General features: G+C 54.4%; 3 protein-coding genes and 1 non-coding gene across 4 annotated transcripts; 1 reads left to right on the top strand and 3 right to left on the bottom strand.

Moving 5' to 3' along the window:
• Positions 1-24: 24 nt before the first annotated feature.
• B0I36DRAFT_363617 (ipa protein) lies at positions 25-2,250 on the bottom strand (the record flags this gene model as incomplete). Its single annotated transcript, XM_046158832.1, has 1 exon — positions 25-2,250. One exon carries the CDS (start codon positions 2,248-2,250, stop codon positions 25-27), a length of 2,226 nt encoding a protein of 741 aa, XP_046011303.1.
• Positions 2,251-2,734: 484 nt separating this feature from the next.
• On the bottom strand, positions 2,735-4,760 carry B0I36DRAFT_324853 (LIS-1 1). The gene is made up of 3 exons (XM_046154167.1): positions 4,509-4,760; positions 4,269-4,437; positions 2,735-4,191 (listed from the first exon to the last, which is right to left on the bottom strand). Exons 1-3 carry the CDS (start codon positions 4,544-4,546, stop codon positions 2,992-2,994), a joined length of 1,407 nt encoding a protein of 468 aa, XP_046011302.1. The 5' UTR covers positions 4,547-4,760; the 3' UTR covers positions 2,735-2,991.
• A 5,034-nt stretch (positions 4,761-9,794) lies between these two features.
• Positions 9,795-9,900, top strand: B0I36DRAFT_t110. Its single transcript has one exon. It is a non-coding gene; the product is annotated as a tRNA-Thr (tRNA).
• A 1,090-nt stretch (positions 9,901-10,990) lies between these two features.
• B0I36DRAFT_384614 (uncharacterized protein) lies at positions 10,991-14,143 on the bottom strand (the record flags this gene model as incomplete). Its single annotated transcript, XM_046161017.1, has 4 exons — positions 13,396-14,143; positions 11,250-13,336; positions 11,086-11,183; positions 10,991-11,011 (listed from the first exon to the last, which is right to left on the bottom strand). Exons 1-4 carry the CDS (start codon positions 14,118-14,120, stop codon positions 10,991-10,993), a joined length of 2,931 nt encoding a protein of 976 aa, XP_046011301.1. The 5' UTR covers positions 14,121-14,143.
• Between the last annotated feature and the right edge of the window lie 72 nt (positions 14,144-14,215).

Here is a 14,215-nt window from a genome sequence, read left to right as displayed (position 1 = left end):
CTTCATCCGCACCAATCGTCCTGCTTACGACGACACCTCAAACGTACTGGCACTCCACCCAAACCTCCTACGGAGCCGGCTCGCCAGATACAGCAGATCGTAGCCTTCGATGATGGACTGGTGTGGCCGGTGGGTGGTGATTGAGCTGTATCCCGTGCTGTGAGAGACGGTCCCCTTGTTGTCACCTGCCGCAGTGGCGTTCTTGCCAAGGCCAGCATCGTTTTCTGCCACATTCGTGGACGGAAGCTCGAATGTGTAGATCGAGCCTTGCTTCGGCACCACCGCGAACCCACAATCACCCATCGCCGCCTCAAACGCGGTCCATGTAATGGGGCTGCGCTTCTCTGACTTGGAAAAAATAGTGGCGAACGTCTTTGCCGTCGTGCCCTTTACTGAGACTCGCGGCTCTGCCGATTGTTCGGTCGTCTCGATGTTATCCTTGTCTGCTGCTTTCGTTCCTTCGGCCGGCGTCGTGATAGCCAATGTAGACGATTGTGTCGGCCGCGTCTTGGCTTTCTCGCGCCTCTGCTGAATCTGCGCCTGTGCTGTTGTCGCCGTGTCGGCAGCTGGCAACGGCACGAACGCGTCTCTCTGATCACCGGAACCCTTTGACGAGTTCTCTTTGATCGCCTCCAAGTTCTGAACGCAGCCAGATATCAGGTCCTCGTACAAGAACCCTATTTGCGCACCTGACTTGTCCACGATGAAGTCGTCCAACTTCTTGAGGGCCTGCTCGGCCATCCCTGGTTCGAGCAGCATCTCCAAGGGTGCGGCAAACTCCGTGAGGTCAAGCTCTGGCTTGATCTTGTTCATCTCCGTCTCTAGCTTGGACGACTCTGCCACAAACTGCTGACCTTTCTTACGGCTGAAAGCTGGCACAGAGATGGCCTGGCCGAGGGACTGTGTGAACAACACGATCGTGATCAGATCCCCAAGAGCATAGTAGGCGACGCTGACGAGGCGCTCCCAGTCCATGGGATGTGACTGGCGCAGTCCATCGAGCTGCTGGATCCAGTCAATTGCCTTTGTGGCAGTAGTATCTGGCTGGCAAAGGCGAAGCAGGTGATGAAGAAGCGGATCTTCGCGCAGCAGCAGGGTTGGATCCCCCTTGATGGCTAGGCGGGCGACGCCATTATCTGAGCCATTGCTCAGGCGCTTGAACCACTTTGTACCCAAGCTCGTCGCGAGGGCTCGCTTCAGAGCATTCTGACACCTCAGGTACTCTTGATTGCAGATGTTCGCAAGCTCTTGTGCCACAGTGGCCTTGAGAGCCTTGTCCGTCTCTGTCGAGTACAAGTCCAGAATCCGCGACACGTAACGCCATGTGGCGGCATTCTTGACTGCGCCAAGGACGGCATCAAGAACAGCACCGCTAATGAACTTATCGTGTAGGGATGGCATGCTACGTCCTCTCTCATCTGGCACGATCTCTGGCCGCGTGTAGAATGCGCAATTGACCGCATGCTCAAGAGCGACCGGCTCTGTCCGCAGCAAGTCTAGGCGCGCTTCGAGAGCGGAGCTTTGATCTGCGGCAGTCGATATCACATCAGGCAGGTCCGCCTTTGTGCTATTCTGAATGCCCATCTTTGCAAGAGACTCGGTTGCCGAGTCTAATGTCCTCTTGGCGACATTCTTGGTGTTCCGCGTCTTGGAGCCCAGATCCAGGATGTCGCCAATGATGATGTTCAGGCACTGAAGCAGGTACGTCTGCCTGGTGAGGACCAGCTCGCCCACGGCCTGCGGGACGCAGACCCCAGCTTTGATCGCTGGTCCGAACGCCTTCAGGGTGCCCTCTTTGTCCAGCTTGACCTTGTAGGAGTGGCCGTACCTCTCGCCGTCCATAAAGAACGTGTAGCAGTCCTCAAAGGGCTCCTTGTGGCGGAGGTTCTTTTTCTGCATACTGTGCACGATGAGCTCATAGTCGCCCGGCCGGCCGTTGAAGCCGGCATGGTACTGGTCCTCGAGGGTCTTGGTGGCTCTGTAGCGCAGCATGTCGAGCAGGAAGTCGGACTCCGCAGCCGCGACCTCTTGTGTGTTCCACTCTGGGATGAACTTGTGGACATTGCCGAGCGACGAGTCGGAGGGATTCTTGAGAACCACCCCGTCAGCGGCACCGGCCTTGATTGCCTCCAGCCGGGTCTTCTGGTCCATCGACCGCCATATCTTTTCAATCTTGGCGCCGTGCAGCTTCCACTTGCGAGCTAGATCCTGGTGGATCTCGACCAGGAAGTCCGGTGACGCTTCGGCCATGGTGCTTACGATATGGTCTGGTCTTAAAAAGCCAGATTGGGCAGTAGTCGTAGGCGCTTGCAAAAGTGTGGCTCCAGCGTGAGCCAATAATGAAGGTCCTGATGATGGGAAAAGTGTCAAAAGACGACATTCTGCCAATGTTCGGTCGACATACGTGGGGTTGCGTTGGGGAAGGGTACCGTACACACACTGTCTTTCGTACGGTACCATGTCTCCGAAGGCATTGCCACGACTTAGACCGCCATGACGAACCAGGTTGTGCATCTAGTCTTGGTTTAGTCCGCATACTTTTCCTGACAGCCGGCCGCGTTGGTCTGAAGACACAGCGTATCGCTGCAGATTCCATGCATTCTTCGCGCGAGGGGCAAATCGTATGAGGCTAAGGAGGGTGCTGCTCATTCACGGTGGAGGTGTAGCCCGAAGGTTGTATCCCATGTTTCGGGCCTGTCTCCCTTGTACCACGACGAGCGGAATGGTTTCAGAGTAGTGTTGAGCTTCGTGTGACGTGGCATAGACCCCAGTAAGTCTCGGGATATCTCTTTTATTTCTGGTGTATCTTCCAGCCAGATCTCCTGGCCCAAATGCATCTCCCAAACCTGCTCTGAATGCGTCCTGCCTGGACCTCAAAATGATGATCACAACGGAAATAGTGTTTTGGCACCCTTCCTTGGCGCTATACCCCATCTATAAAACAAGACCTCATCTGCTCTCATCTCCGTCCTTGCGTTCCACAGTCGGACTCTAGTTGGCAAATACCCGCAGCATCATGTCCACACTTCCTGTCACAAGGACACACGGCGTCTGCACCTCAGGTGCGGCCCCGGCTGCGGGTGGAGGCTTGCTCGGTGTGCCGCCGTTCTCTCCGTTGGCTGCTGTCGCCGCTGCGGCTGCTGCACTTGCTGCTTCCTTTAGTGGCGCCCACCTTATGCACGTGACGAAATGCTCGTGGGCGTCCTTGATGGTCTTGACACATTTTCCTTCTTGGCTGAGATCCCAGCATCGTATCGACTTGTCGTCCGCCACAGAGACCAGGTACTTGCCTCCTGGGTGGAAGACTAGAGCTCTCACCCAGTTGTCATGACCAACCAGGGTCTTGATGCATGTCCCCCGAGCATCCCAAAGCTTGATCGTCTTGTCTCGTGAGCCAGTAGCCATGAATTCTGCCGAGCTGCTAGCGGCAGGGGGCTTCTTGTATCCAGCCAGGGTGGCCAGGTGTTCGTAGGACGATGGCGGCGCGAACGCGCAGCACTCCACAACGTTCTCGTGGCCCATCATTGTGACCTTGTTGTCGGGATTCGACCCGGACATGTCCCACAGCCGGAGCGTGCGATCGTTGCCAGTGGAGATGAGAAATCTTCCGTCAAAAGATGGCGATACGTCTCTCACCCAGTCGGCATGTGCCCGTAGCGTTTTCAAGCAGTAGCCGGTAGTGACGTCCCATATCCTCAAGGTTTGGTCTCTGCTGGCACTGACAAGCAAATTGCCAGATGCTGCACCGAAGGCCCCGGAAGAAATGAACTTGACGGCACTAACTGTGTGATCATGACCCGAAAGCGTTCTGATGTTTTTGTAGTCGTCTGCGGGGTCCCAAAGCTTGATCGTCAGATCGGAGCTGCACGACGCGAGGACCGTGTTGCCGGCCGGGCCTCCGTAGTCCACCCCGGTCACTGACTTTGTGTGACCTTTCAGCGTCTTTTCCAGCTCGCCAAGCTCCCAGTCCCAGATCTTGATGGTCGATTCCTGGTCACCTGACGCGATTGACGAGAAGACTGGGTGGAAAGCCACACAGTTTACTGCGGAGCGATGCGATTTCAGCGTATGCCGTGCTGGTGCTGAAGGCAGCCATGATTTCGAGTCCTGCTTGCGCTTGAAGAGCGGCGTGGCCACGACACTGTCCAATTCGTTTCGTAACGACACATTGTCCGATTCAAGGTCCATGATCTATGGGTCCGCGGTGGTTCCGTTAGCAATCGCCATGGACCAGCGTGGAGCTGTCTTTGGGTCGGGTCCAAGCTTGCCTTCTTCTGCAACCGGACCACGCTCGTCCACTTCTTCTCCAGGAGCGTTTCATATTTCTTTGTGGTGGCAGCATCGAAGGCCGACTCGTCGAGGGCGAGCTCTTTGCGCATGGCAAGGGCGCTCTCGGGGAGATTGCTGGCTTCGAGGTAGGAGATGATGGAGCGGTGCCTGGTCAACACGGTGAGGTTAGTGGTCGGTGGAGGCCGGGGATGCAGGTCGGGTGGTGGTGGGCGGCGTACAGCTCCTCGGCTTGCCTGGCCGTCAGGAGACGACTCATGGCGGCGGTGATGGCATGGACTGCGCGCAGGCGCGCGAGTCAACTGTGGCCTCGAGGGTGCGTGCCGGAAAGTGTGCGTGGGCGCCGGGCTGGCGTGCGGGTGTTGATGTCGCTCGCGAGCTGCACGAGAGCGTCAGGGGGGGCGCATTCGAGGGGTTGAGCTACTGCGACACCGTTTCCAGCGATGGCGGCGGCGGTGGGCCAGTCAATATGGGACTGTATCTAAATTGGCACAGGAGCAGGGTCCCTCCGTTGATGATACGGAGCCAAAGCTGGGAGAGCTTCAGGGTGCAGCGTGCGTGCCTGTCCGTCAAGGATGGACGACGCCCCACGAGGCATCCATGTTGTGTGTGGCACGGTTGCCCTGTCCGTTTTGGGGTTTGACGTTTTTGACAGCTGGCTGGCTGCACCCGTCGCCCTGGCAAGCACAACAACAAACCCCCGACCCACTCCATTCCTGCCCTCGTCCCCTGCCACGTCCCAGGCTTTCATTGTTCTAGTCCTTTGAAGCCCTCGCTCAAAAACAATTAAACCTTTGCAGCCTTTGTAAGGGGCTGTGGTTTTCATGTCAGCTCCCAGCCCCAATTTTCGAGGAGGGCTGGCTCTTGGGATCCGATTCGGGAATCATGCCCCTGGCTCAACATCACGCTCAGCAACAAGACAAGAGACAGCTCGAGCTGAGAGGCTGCTAAAGTGCTTTCGCGAGCTGCGGGGCGGGGTAGAATGGTTTGCTATTCCCCTGCGCCAGGAATATATCAAAAGTGTTCACACTCCCAGACATAGCGGTTCCTAGCGGCACCTTGAAGATGACACCTTCAGATCGACTTTCTTGTTGTGGACTACCTCGGTACACCACAAGAGACCAGACGGGTGGCCCACCCTGTCCGCCCTGTATAGGCGCTCTGCAACCACAACAGGTCAACTCTGGCCGCCACGTGCCTACCTCCTTCACTGTGTTCCTCGAATGTAGCGGATATTGGCTTGACGTTCTTCTTTCAGCCTTTGTAGCAGCCGCATTTGCATATTCTATTTGCAAATAATGAGTCTAGTGTTTTCATGATGATTGTTTGTGCCTAATATCCCTTGGCGTTCATGCCAGGCAGGAGGTTTACATGCGAGCTTCTAGGGTGATTTTTATGCCCTCCAACCATATTCTCCATGTTCTGCCTGGCTCGCGAACTCATTCCTCTGTATGCCCATCATTGGTCATGAAATCAAATTGGATTGTGTCACAAACCCGGGCATTCGCGCCACGGGATTCTGGCTCTGACCTGTCTCTAGTGGAGTCTCGGCATTGTCAAGGGTGAGCTGAGCCTGACCATGTGCTGATGAATATGAATCGTCAATCAAACTTTTGATGGGCGACCGGTCGCTTCCAGGTGCTCTTTCCTCCCCATAGTGTTCAGACTTTTACAAGGCTACATCTCTCTCTGGGACACAAGAATGCTTCTGCCCGACTCGCAAGAGCAGACGTCGATGGTGTTTCGTAATTATTGATCAAATGATGAGCTGAAGGGAACAGCCATCAGCCACCCCGAATGCGTCGGTTCTTCGTGATCTGCTTCGCCTCGGCTGATTCATCGAGATGGTCCTGCCTCTCCTGACCGGGGTTCGTGCATTTGTGGCAAGGCATACGCGTGGAAACCTCGCTGCGTCGAGGTGCGGTGACGTCGCCGCAGCTGCCAAAGTCGCTGCCAGCCGCGTGGCACATCGCGGGGCGAAAGAGCTCGCTCACGATGCGGTTGCAATCTTTGCAGCGTTTGGTCGTGATGGTCTCGAAACACATCTCTGGTGGTACGCACGTGTCACAACTATGGGGAGTGCTGGTCGTCTCAAATTTGGTATATTGTGGCCGCGAATGCATGAAGCTGGACGACGGATTAGAGTGTGATGTGATTCGAAATTCCGAGCCCAGATGCATGGTTTTATTGTGAAGCAGAATATAGTCATTTGACGCCATTATCTCTGGTTGCTTGTACCATGTCTGTCAATGCGCATTGTCTGTGACAATGTCCTCGCCACGGCATGCAATTGCACTATAGACCAATCAAACATGAACCGCGGCTTTGTCCTACTGCCATCCCAAGTGTTTGTGTCAATCCATCCATGATTGCTGACCACGTAACTGGTATATTACGAGATTCGATGTTCCGGCCTCCACTTCGTCGACTTTCCAAAGCTCTCCAATAGGCAGAAAAGGCCTTCAAATACCACTGCATCAAAACTAAGACGAGCGAGATTTATGTCTGTGGCATAACAGCATAGTCTCTGAAGTCCAGCCTCCATCGAAGTCAGATTTACCACGAAGGCTGAGTTGGCATAGGAAGCTCGCCACGTGCTCTCTTGGCTTCGCGCTCGATCCTGCACGTTGGACAAGGCCACGGCAAGGTAATGACGACTTCTCGGATCGATGAATGACCACACGTGCCAAACATGAGCTTCGCTTCAAAACAAGTCCCGGACTCTCGGCGCTCGATGATGTCGACCTTGCACGAAGGGCACTTGTCGTGCATGATCTTTTGCCAGCACATCTCGAGGCTTGTTGCAATTCTGATAGATGAAGATGAGCAAACTCGGCGAATCCGACAAGAGTTTGTAAATGATTGTTGAAGAGTCGGGTATTGTGTTGGTCGAATTATGGCTGGTTTGTGCGCTGTCATGTGCATTGGTTGCGTTTTTCTTTTGCTTCAGACAATCGTTCGCGGAAACCCCGACATTTTGTCACTTCTCGACAAGTTTCCAGTGACACTGGCCACTTCTGACTGTGCACATGGCTAATTATAATCCCTTAGAAGCCTGCTCATGATGGCTGACTCTCCGGTGAATAGATGTGCTTCATCATATATGATTGGTGCTTGGTTCCGGGTGGAATCCGGGCTGCGGACCTTCTTTTGCACGATAGGTTCAGCTTGAGCATGTGCGATGTAATGTGGGCGTCGCTAATATGGACGAAAAGCTAATCGCTGCTGCGCACCTTGGTCATGTCCTATATACACGTTGTCCTTCTGATGCCTTAATGATTCGAATATGGTCAGTGATGCCTATCGCCGGTCTGAGATTACTCGCGATAAGAGACAATATATATAGGGCTATACATGGAATACTTCTTTTGCATATAAGACCTTCAAGCCTACGAAAAATAACTATAGCCGTCTTGTATACCAGAGATCTTGCACTGGCTCTGACATACACCCACCCGCCTACTATCGATACTACCCATCACCTCCCCCCAGAAGACGCTCTCCTGAGATTTACCGTGCACCTGAATATCTTCTGGCCAAGATGTGCAGAATGGCAATCTTCTTCGTTTACTGCTACCCCATCAACGAGGGCGGCTGCGGCGCTTATCAGGGGCGCATTCCGAATCTCGAGCGCTGCCATGACGACGGTTGAGGGACCTGCTCTTCCTAGGGCGGAGAGGTGGAAATCTCGATCACGCGCTACTGCCGCCGATGCTCGGCCAGATATGTGCGGAGAAGAGGCAACAGGTCTTCGGCGCGAGGGAGCTCCAGTCGTTCTGAGTAGGCGTCATTACGATAATTCTTGTGCGGCCAACTTTCCTCAACGAGCTTCGCTACAAGACAGCCGAGCGGAATAGTTGATCCACCGAGAGATCTAGATGATGCGAAAGGACTTGGTACGGTCAGTCTTTGTTTGGCCAAGACTATACCTACAGTGATCAAGCAGCAATAGTCAAACATAAGACGGGCTGGGTTTTCTTCTTAGATCCAGGAGAGGGGGCAGCCCAAGACCAACCCATCGACTGTAACTAGTAGTATACGCGAATCAATTTGAAAGATTTTCCTTGGATTTGGATTTCCTAGAACCAGGGTATCGTAAAAGATGTGTTGGGGTGCTCTGTCGTGCCTTTGGCACAGGGTCGATTCTTTCAACTTTGTCCCGCGGCAGCACACCTTCATAACCTGTGATTTGTCCTTGGCTATGTGTCTTTGTCCATCGCTTCCGTTCCATGAGGTTCAAAGATTGGCTCGGACCATGCCGGGTCTCATCATGAAACTCTCAATTCTCCTTGCCCGACTATTTAACAGATTTTGGCCTTGTAGAACAAATGACCATGGCAGACAAAACCCATCATGATTGCCCGTCATGGAAGCCAGGGTCGAGCTGCACATGGATAGGCCTCCAATCTTGACTAGCACCCGATGATCAGCATACGACCGGGCAAATCCCCCAAGCCCCCAAGCCCTCAAGCAACTCCAGCCTCTCCTTGGCTGTGACACACACACGCACACACACACACGACACACCCCTGTCGCTGCGTTCGTCCCGCGTCACAGCCCTCAGCCAGGCCTTGGGACGGGAGCCTGGTCCCTGATCGCCTCGTTGCGTCCACGTGGCGAGCAAGGATAGCCCCTGCACCTACCTGCAGCCGCCACAACCTGCAACGGCGACTCCGAGAGGATGGGGAAAGGGTGGTGAGTCCTTCCCCCCGCGCGCAGTGGCCACACCATGATGGGAACTTTTTCCATTTTCCCTTACAAAGGCTGCCTGGGGCGTATTGGCTTGTGTGTCACAATGCGCAAGGGTAAGTATCCTGGGCAATCATATCCTCCGACTGGAAGATGAAGCCTGGCGGCCCCGTATCAATCCCGAGGAGGTGGTCCGCAAATAGTGAGTTTTAAGTGCCTCAGGTGCGTGTGCTAATAGCGGCTGGAGGATGGGAAGAATGCACATTCAAGTAGGCATTGATTGGTTTCGAGGGTCAGTGTTGCAGCGGTGGACAGTACGAGCTTTGACTTCCAGTATATATAGTTAGACCCCTGGATGAATGCAAAGCTTTGCGAAATCGTCGCCGGCGAAGAGCAGCAAAAATACATCTACTGCAGCCACCACATCTTTAAAAATGCATTGTCTGCCAGGCCCTGAGCCGTGTCTGCCTCATACAGCGCCATCTCCAAGCCGTACAATGTCCTCCAATATATCTCTGACCCGCTGCTCAAGATCAATCTTGTACGACCCAGAGTGCAGCCTGTGCAGCAAGTCCTCGCCCATACCATCATGACCTCTATCGAGCAGCAGTATATCCAGTCGCTCTTGCCTTAATCGTCGTTGTTCTTGTTTCGCCGCTTCGACACAGCAGGATCTTGACGATTGCCTGGGTGTCTGTCACGTTAGCGGTCAGATCTCCAAAAACAGAGTAGATGCCAGAGGCAAAGTAACGAGCAATTAGCTCCGGCAGAGGTCAGGGTCAGCTCGACACCACAGCCAAGCTTGGTTAACCCAATCGGCCCGCTAAGCAGAACGGTGATGCGCCTCACTAGTAACCTCGACGCTCCACTTGGAGTCTGAGACATGCAATGAGGAGATAACTGGTTCGACTCCAGTAGTGGGCATCCGTTGTTTTTTGCTGCATTTTCAAGGTCGCCAGGGCACTTACCGTCTTGATCTTTTTGGAGAGGAGTAGTCTTGTGTGGCTGTGGTAGGCATTGCCGTGTTGTGGGATGAGGCGCGGAGCGGAAAAGAAGGTGGGATGACTTTTGGAATGGAACACCGAGCGAGATGCTATACACTGTACGACGGTCTGATTCTCCGAGCTTGAGGGGGTGACCTGTTTATATTCAAGTCTTTGGCATACTCTGACCGCTTCAGCTACTGCCTCCACGCCATCAGAGCGGGCAGGAACTGGCTCAATATCTCGAAACCAAAGCCGTGGACCGTGCAGAGTCACAGGGGGTTGTTCTACTTGGCGATGAAGGCTGACATAGAAATGGTGTTGGCTGAACAGGATACGTTGGTGCGCGGACTAGAATGCTTCCTTCTGATGAGAAGCACAAACCCTCTCCTCTCATCGCGGCAAGGCCGTTTAGCCAGGGATTTCGGGCACGGCTCTCAAGCTGGTGCCAACAGCTTTCTTCGTGCCTGAACCTGTAACGCCATTGGCAGACTTGTCATGCATGTCAGCGGCAAGAGTTGGCATCCCTGTCGCCACGTGTAGGCCCCTGCAGACCTTTGGAGGCGTGCAAGGGCTCGAGGGCCACCCCTTGGCTTGAGCTCCATCGAGTGCTGCAGAACGGATGCACCATTGTGAGGTGCTCATGGAATATCACACGGGCGGCGGGATCGCGATGACGCGATGCCTGAGTGCTCCAGGGAGCACGGAAGCATGGGTTTGATCGTCTCACTTACTTCCATCATCAAAGGAAGTGTTCCTGCAGTGTTGAGGTGCAAGGATCTTATGCAAAGCAGCGAAGAAGCTACTGTGATTCGTAGAGCGCAAGCCCGCGTTCAGAAGTGCAGCTTACACAATTCCATGCCGGCGAGTGCGACGCCATAAGGTAAAGGGCGCGTAAAGGGCCTAAAAGCGAGACATATTGATACATTACCGGCTAAATACCAATCACAAGGTGCGCCCGCCCCAGAAGTTGCAATGCTCATCCAGCGGGTGCCGACGAAACGGCACCTTCACAGCCAAGCTTCCGTAACTCAAAGCAGGAGCTCGACCGTCTCCACATGTGAATCAGCTACTGGACACAAGAACGGTGCGGCGAGTGGCGCAGGTCCTCGCTTCCGTAATGTACATCGAAGGCCGCTGTGCGTGGGCTCATGGCTCGCGGAAAGTTGCGGTTCCGTTGAATTGCGAGAAATGCCAAGCTCCAAAGTTGCTGGATATTGCTCTCTATGGACGATTGTCAGTATTTTGCAGCCTGGCACAAGACGGTGAATGAGAACCAAGTGTACGCACCCACAGCTGCCTCACCACCTGGACTGGGGAGTGTGCCTAGAGGTGCATAATGAAACTCCTCTCCCGGACCATAAGTCCAACTCCACACTTCCTCGTTAGCATGCTCGCGATTCGCATCGACGAGATCCCATAGGTGGTGGTATGCGTTTTCCACGTGCTGGCGAAGCTCGCGGTTCTTACAAAACCCCAGTGTCTCGTTATCACATCTGTTCAACTGGCGTTCGAGTCCAGCGGCCAGCATGGCAAGCTGCCAGCTCCAGATGACGGTCCCGTGGTATGCTCCGGTCGTGAGGGCTCGTGCTGGTCCTGGGCCACTCGAGTATGCTGGATTGGACACTACAAGACCCAGTGGCGTTGACAAGCCTAAAGGAAAAGGGGCTAGAATGTTGTCTGCCGTTTGCTGCAAGAACTTTGACAGCTGCTCGTCGTCGGTGGTATCAAGGAGAAAGAGGCGAAAACAGTCGTCTATGTTCATGACTGGCACGACCGAGCCCTGCCCGCCTGCCTGCAATGCCACTCCGTGGAATCTCACATTACTTGTCGGTCTTGATATTGTCTTTGGCCCCGTGTAGTCATTGCGACTGACGTATTCGTCGAGCAGAGCATTGGCTTTCTCCGGCAGGATGTCGACTTCAAAGAAATGAAGCGAGTTGTCTTCCCAAAACTGTGCTCTTCGCGAAACAGACCCGGCTTCTTGGGCCGTGGCTGAAAGAATGTTGTGCTCGTAGAACGAGCTGATGGCTCTCAAAGCAGCCGGCACAAGGGCAGTATTGACATCATATGGAGTTCGTCCCCCGCCCAGGCCATCGCTGCTGTCCCGCCATTGCCCGACAGCTTCTTTCTCATGTAGGTGAATGAGGTTGCTTTGAATTGGCTCCTGCTCGAAAGCGGCGGTAGCCTGCAAGATCTTGCCCATTGTCTTCTGGACAAGAGCGCCGTATGTCGCACCCTCGTTCGACGCGAGGAAATCGGCTGTGGTCGCGAGGAAGTCCTTGGCTCGGCCTCTACCAATCTTCGACCTCACCAGGTAAGCCTCCAATGCTATCATTAGTAGATAGTCTGTATCTATCATCTTGTAGTCGCAGAGAGGCTCGTTGGACACTGCCCCTTGTCGCTTATGCAGCAGGCTAGCATAATCTCCGACCACTTCCTCATGGCAGACGCTGCCATCTCCGGTGTTGATTCGCTCGATCGCAGCACTGAGAATCACCTCAACTATGCTGCCTCGACCCTCCTGTAATACAGGCCGGAGTAAAAGCAGCGATAAGAGGCTGTCGCGACCAAAGTACGTAAGGAATTTCCATGCGCCAGCGACCACCTTGTCACCATATGACAAGATGGAGAGTGAAGCCGCATCGCTAGCTGGAGCTTGCGACGGACTCTGGTCCAGAGCTTTGAACACTAGATCGGATGCCAAGTTTTCCACGAATGGGTAGTTGTGCCATGCCTGTAGATCATATCTGCCGCTCGGTAGAGTGACATCTCCTTTTCTTACTGATATATGATCCTCATTACCCTCGCTGGGACGAATCGTGACGAATGTCTCCGTTGTCCGATCCAGCCACTGCCGAGTGATCAATACGCCGCCGGCAGCCAAAGGCTGGTAGTGGAGACCACTCTGGACATCGTCATCCAACGAACGACCACCCTCGATGAAATCGCGCAGGGAACGGATACTGCCGAGAATCACTGTACCGAGCTTGGTTGGCACGTCCAGCTCGAGCGTGGCAGACACACCACTGACCAGTGGCTCAAGAGTACGGTTAAGACCGGGATTCGCTCGCAGCCGCATAGACGCCGAGTCTCTGGGACGACTCTGTGGCTTGAAATACATGACGAAGCCACTGTTGCCAGCGGCCCAGGCGACTAGAAGTCGAGAGCTGCCAAGGTCACGTTGTTGTTTGGGCAGCGGGCTGGTCACAACCACTTGGCTCGAGCTGCCGCAATCGGAGAGGAAATAATTCTCGGATAAACCATCGCTCAGGTGAAGGTATTTTGAGTCGCAGGCCACTGTGCTGTTTGCTGCACCTTGGCCATTGCTGTCAGAGGCACTAGTGGTGATCGGCGACAACTCATTGTTGACGCACCTGCAGCATTCTACGTCAGAGACTTTCCGTAGCAGAGCGAGACATGATGTGCGCCTTACCTGTAAGCTGTGGGCAAGTAGCAAGACTCCCCGCAGCGAAGGGTCCTACGAGAATCAACGACGGGGCATAGAAAATCCCCACTGGTGCAGGTGTGGTTGTTGACCGCATAAGAGGCGTGTGGGCCGCATGGCAGGAGCCCACGATCCAGGCCCTCTACGGGGCTTGATAACCATCGATGCCACGCAAAGGCTACTGCGGATAGCAACAATATGGCTGCAACCGCGAGCCAACAGTATGTGGATCGTAGGGAGAGTGTTTGGGAAGGCCGTTTCCACGTGGAGGACGTAGACGCTGGTCCGTTGACAGCCTCAGTAAGATCGTATTCTTCCCGAAAGGAGGGATTCAGTGGATCGTCTGCCAGAAGTTCTGAGGCGACATCCTCTTCACTTTGCCGTCCGGCCCGGAAGAAGCGTTGTGGTCCGTGAGACTGCGAGAATGGAATGATGTTCTTGTACCATGCTTCTCTTGGTCCCATGGCGCCTGGCGCCCTGTGAAGGAGATGCAGTACTGACAAGCGAATGAGGATGAAGGTGAAGAGAGATCTTAGCACATAGTCATTTGTGACCTGCCAGAGCTGCGGACCAAAATCGACGTGGTGCACAAGCTTGTTGTTGATGACTTGTTCAACTTGGTAAATGGTGCAAGTCAAAAGGAGGTCCAGAAACCGACATGGGCGCGGTTGCCCTGAATGTGCAGACCAGTGTGCCCCACTCAAGCTGTGCATCCGTGTCCGCGTCCAGATGCTCCGTGCAGGCGGTCGTGCTGTACCATGGGTTGAAAGCGAGCTGCTCGAAATCCAGGCTGCGGAAATCAGTGGCT

This window comes from Microdochium trichocladiopsis (assembly GCF_020744255.1).
Source record: "Microdochium trichocladiopsis strain MPI-CAGE-CH-0230 chromosome Unknown B0I36scaffold_6, whole genome shotgun sequence".
NCBI classification, from domain to species: domain Eukaryota; kingdom Fungi; phylum Ascomycota; class Sordariomycetes; order Xylariales; family Microdochiaceae; genus Microdochium; species Microdochium trichocladiopsis.
Note: the sequence above shows the minus strand (reverse complement) of the source record. Positions and strands in the feature narration are given on the sequence as shown.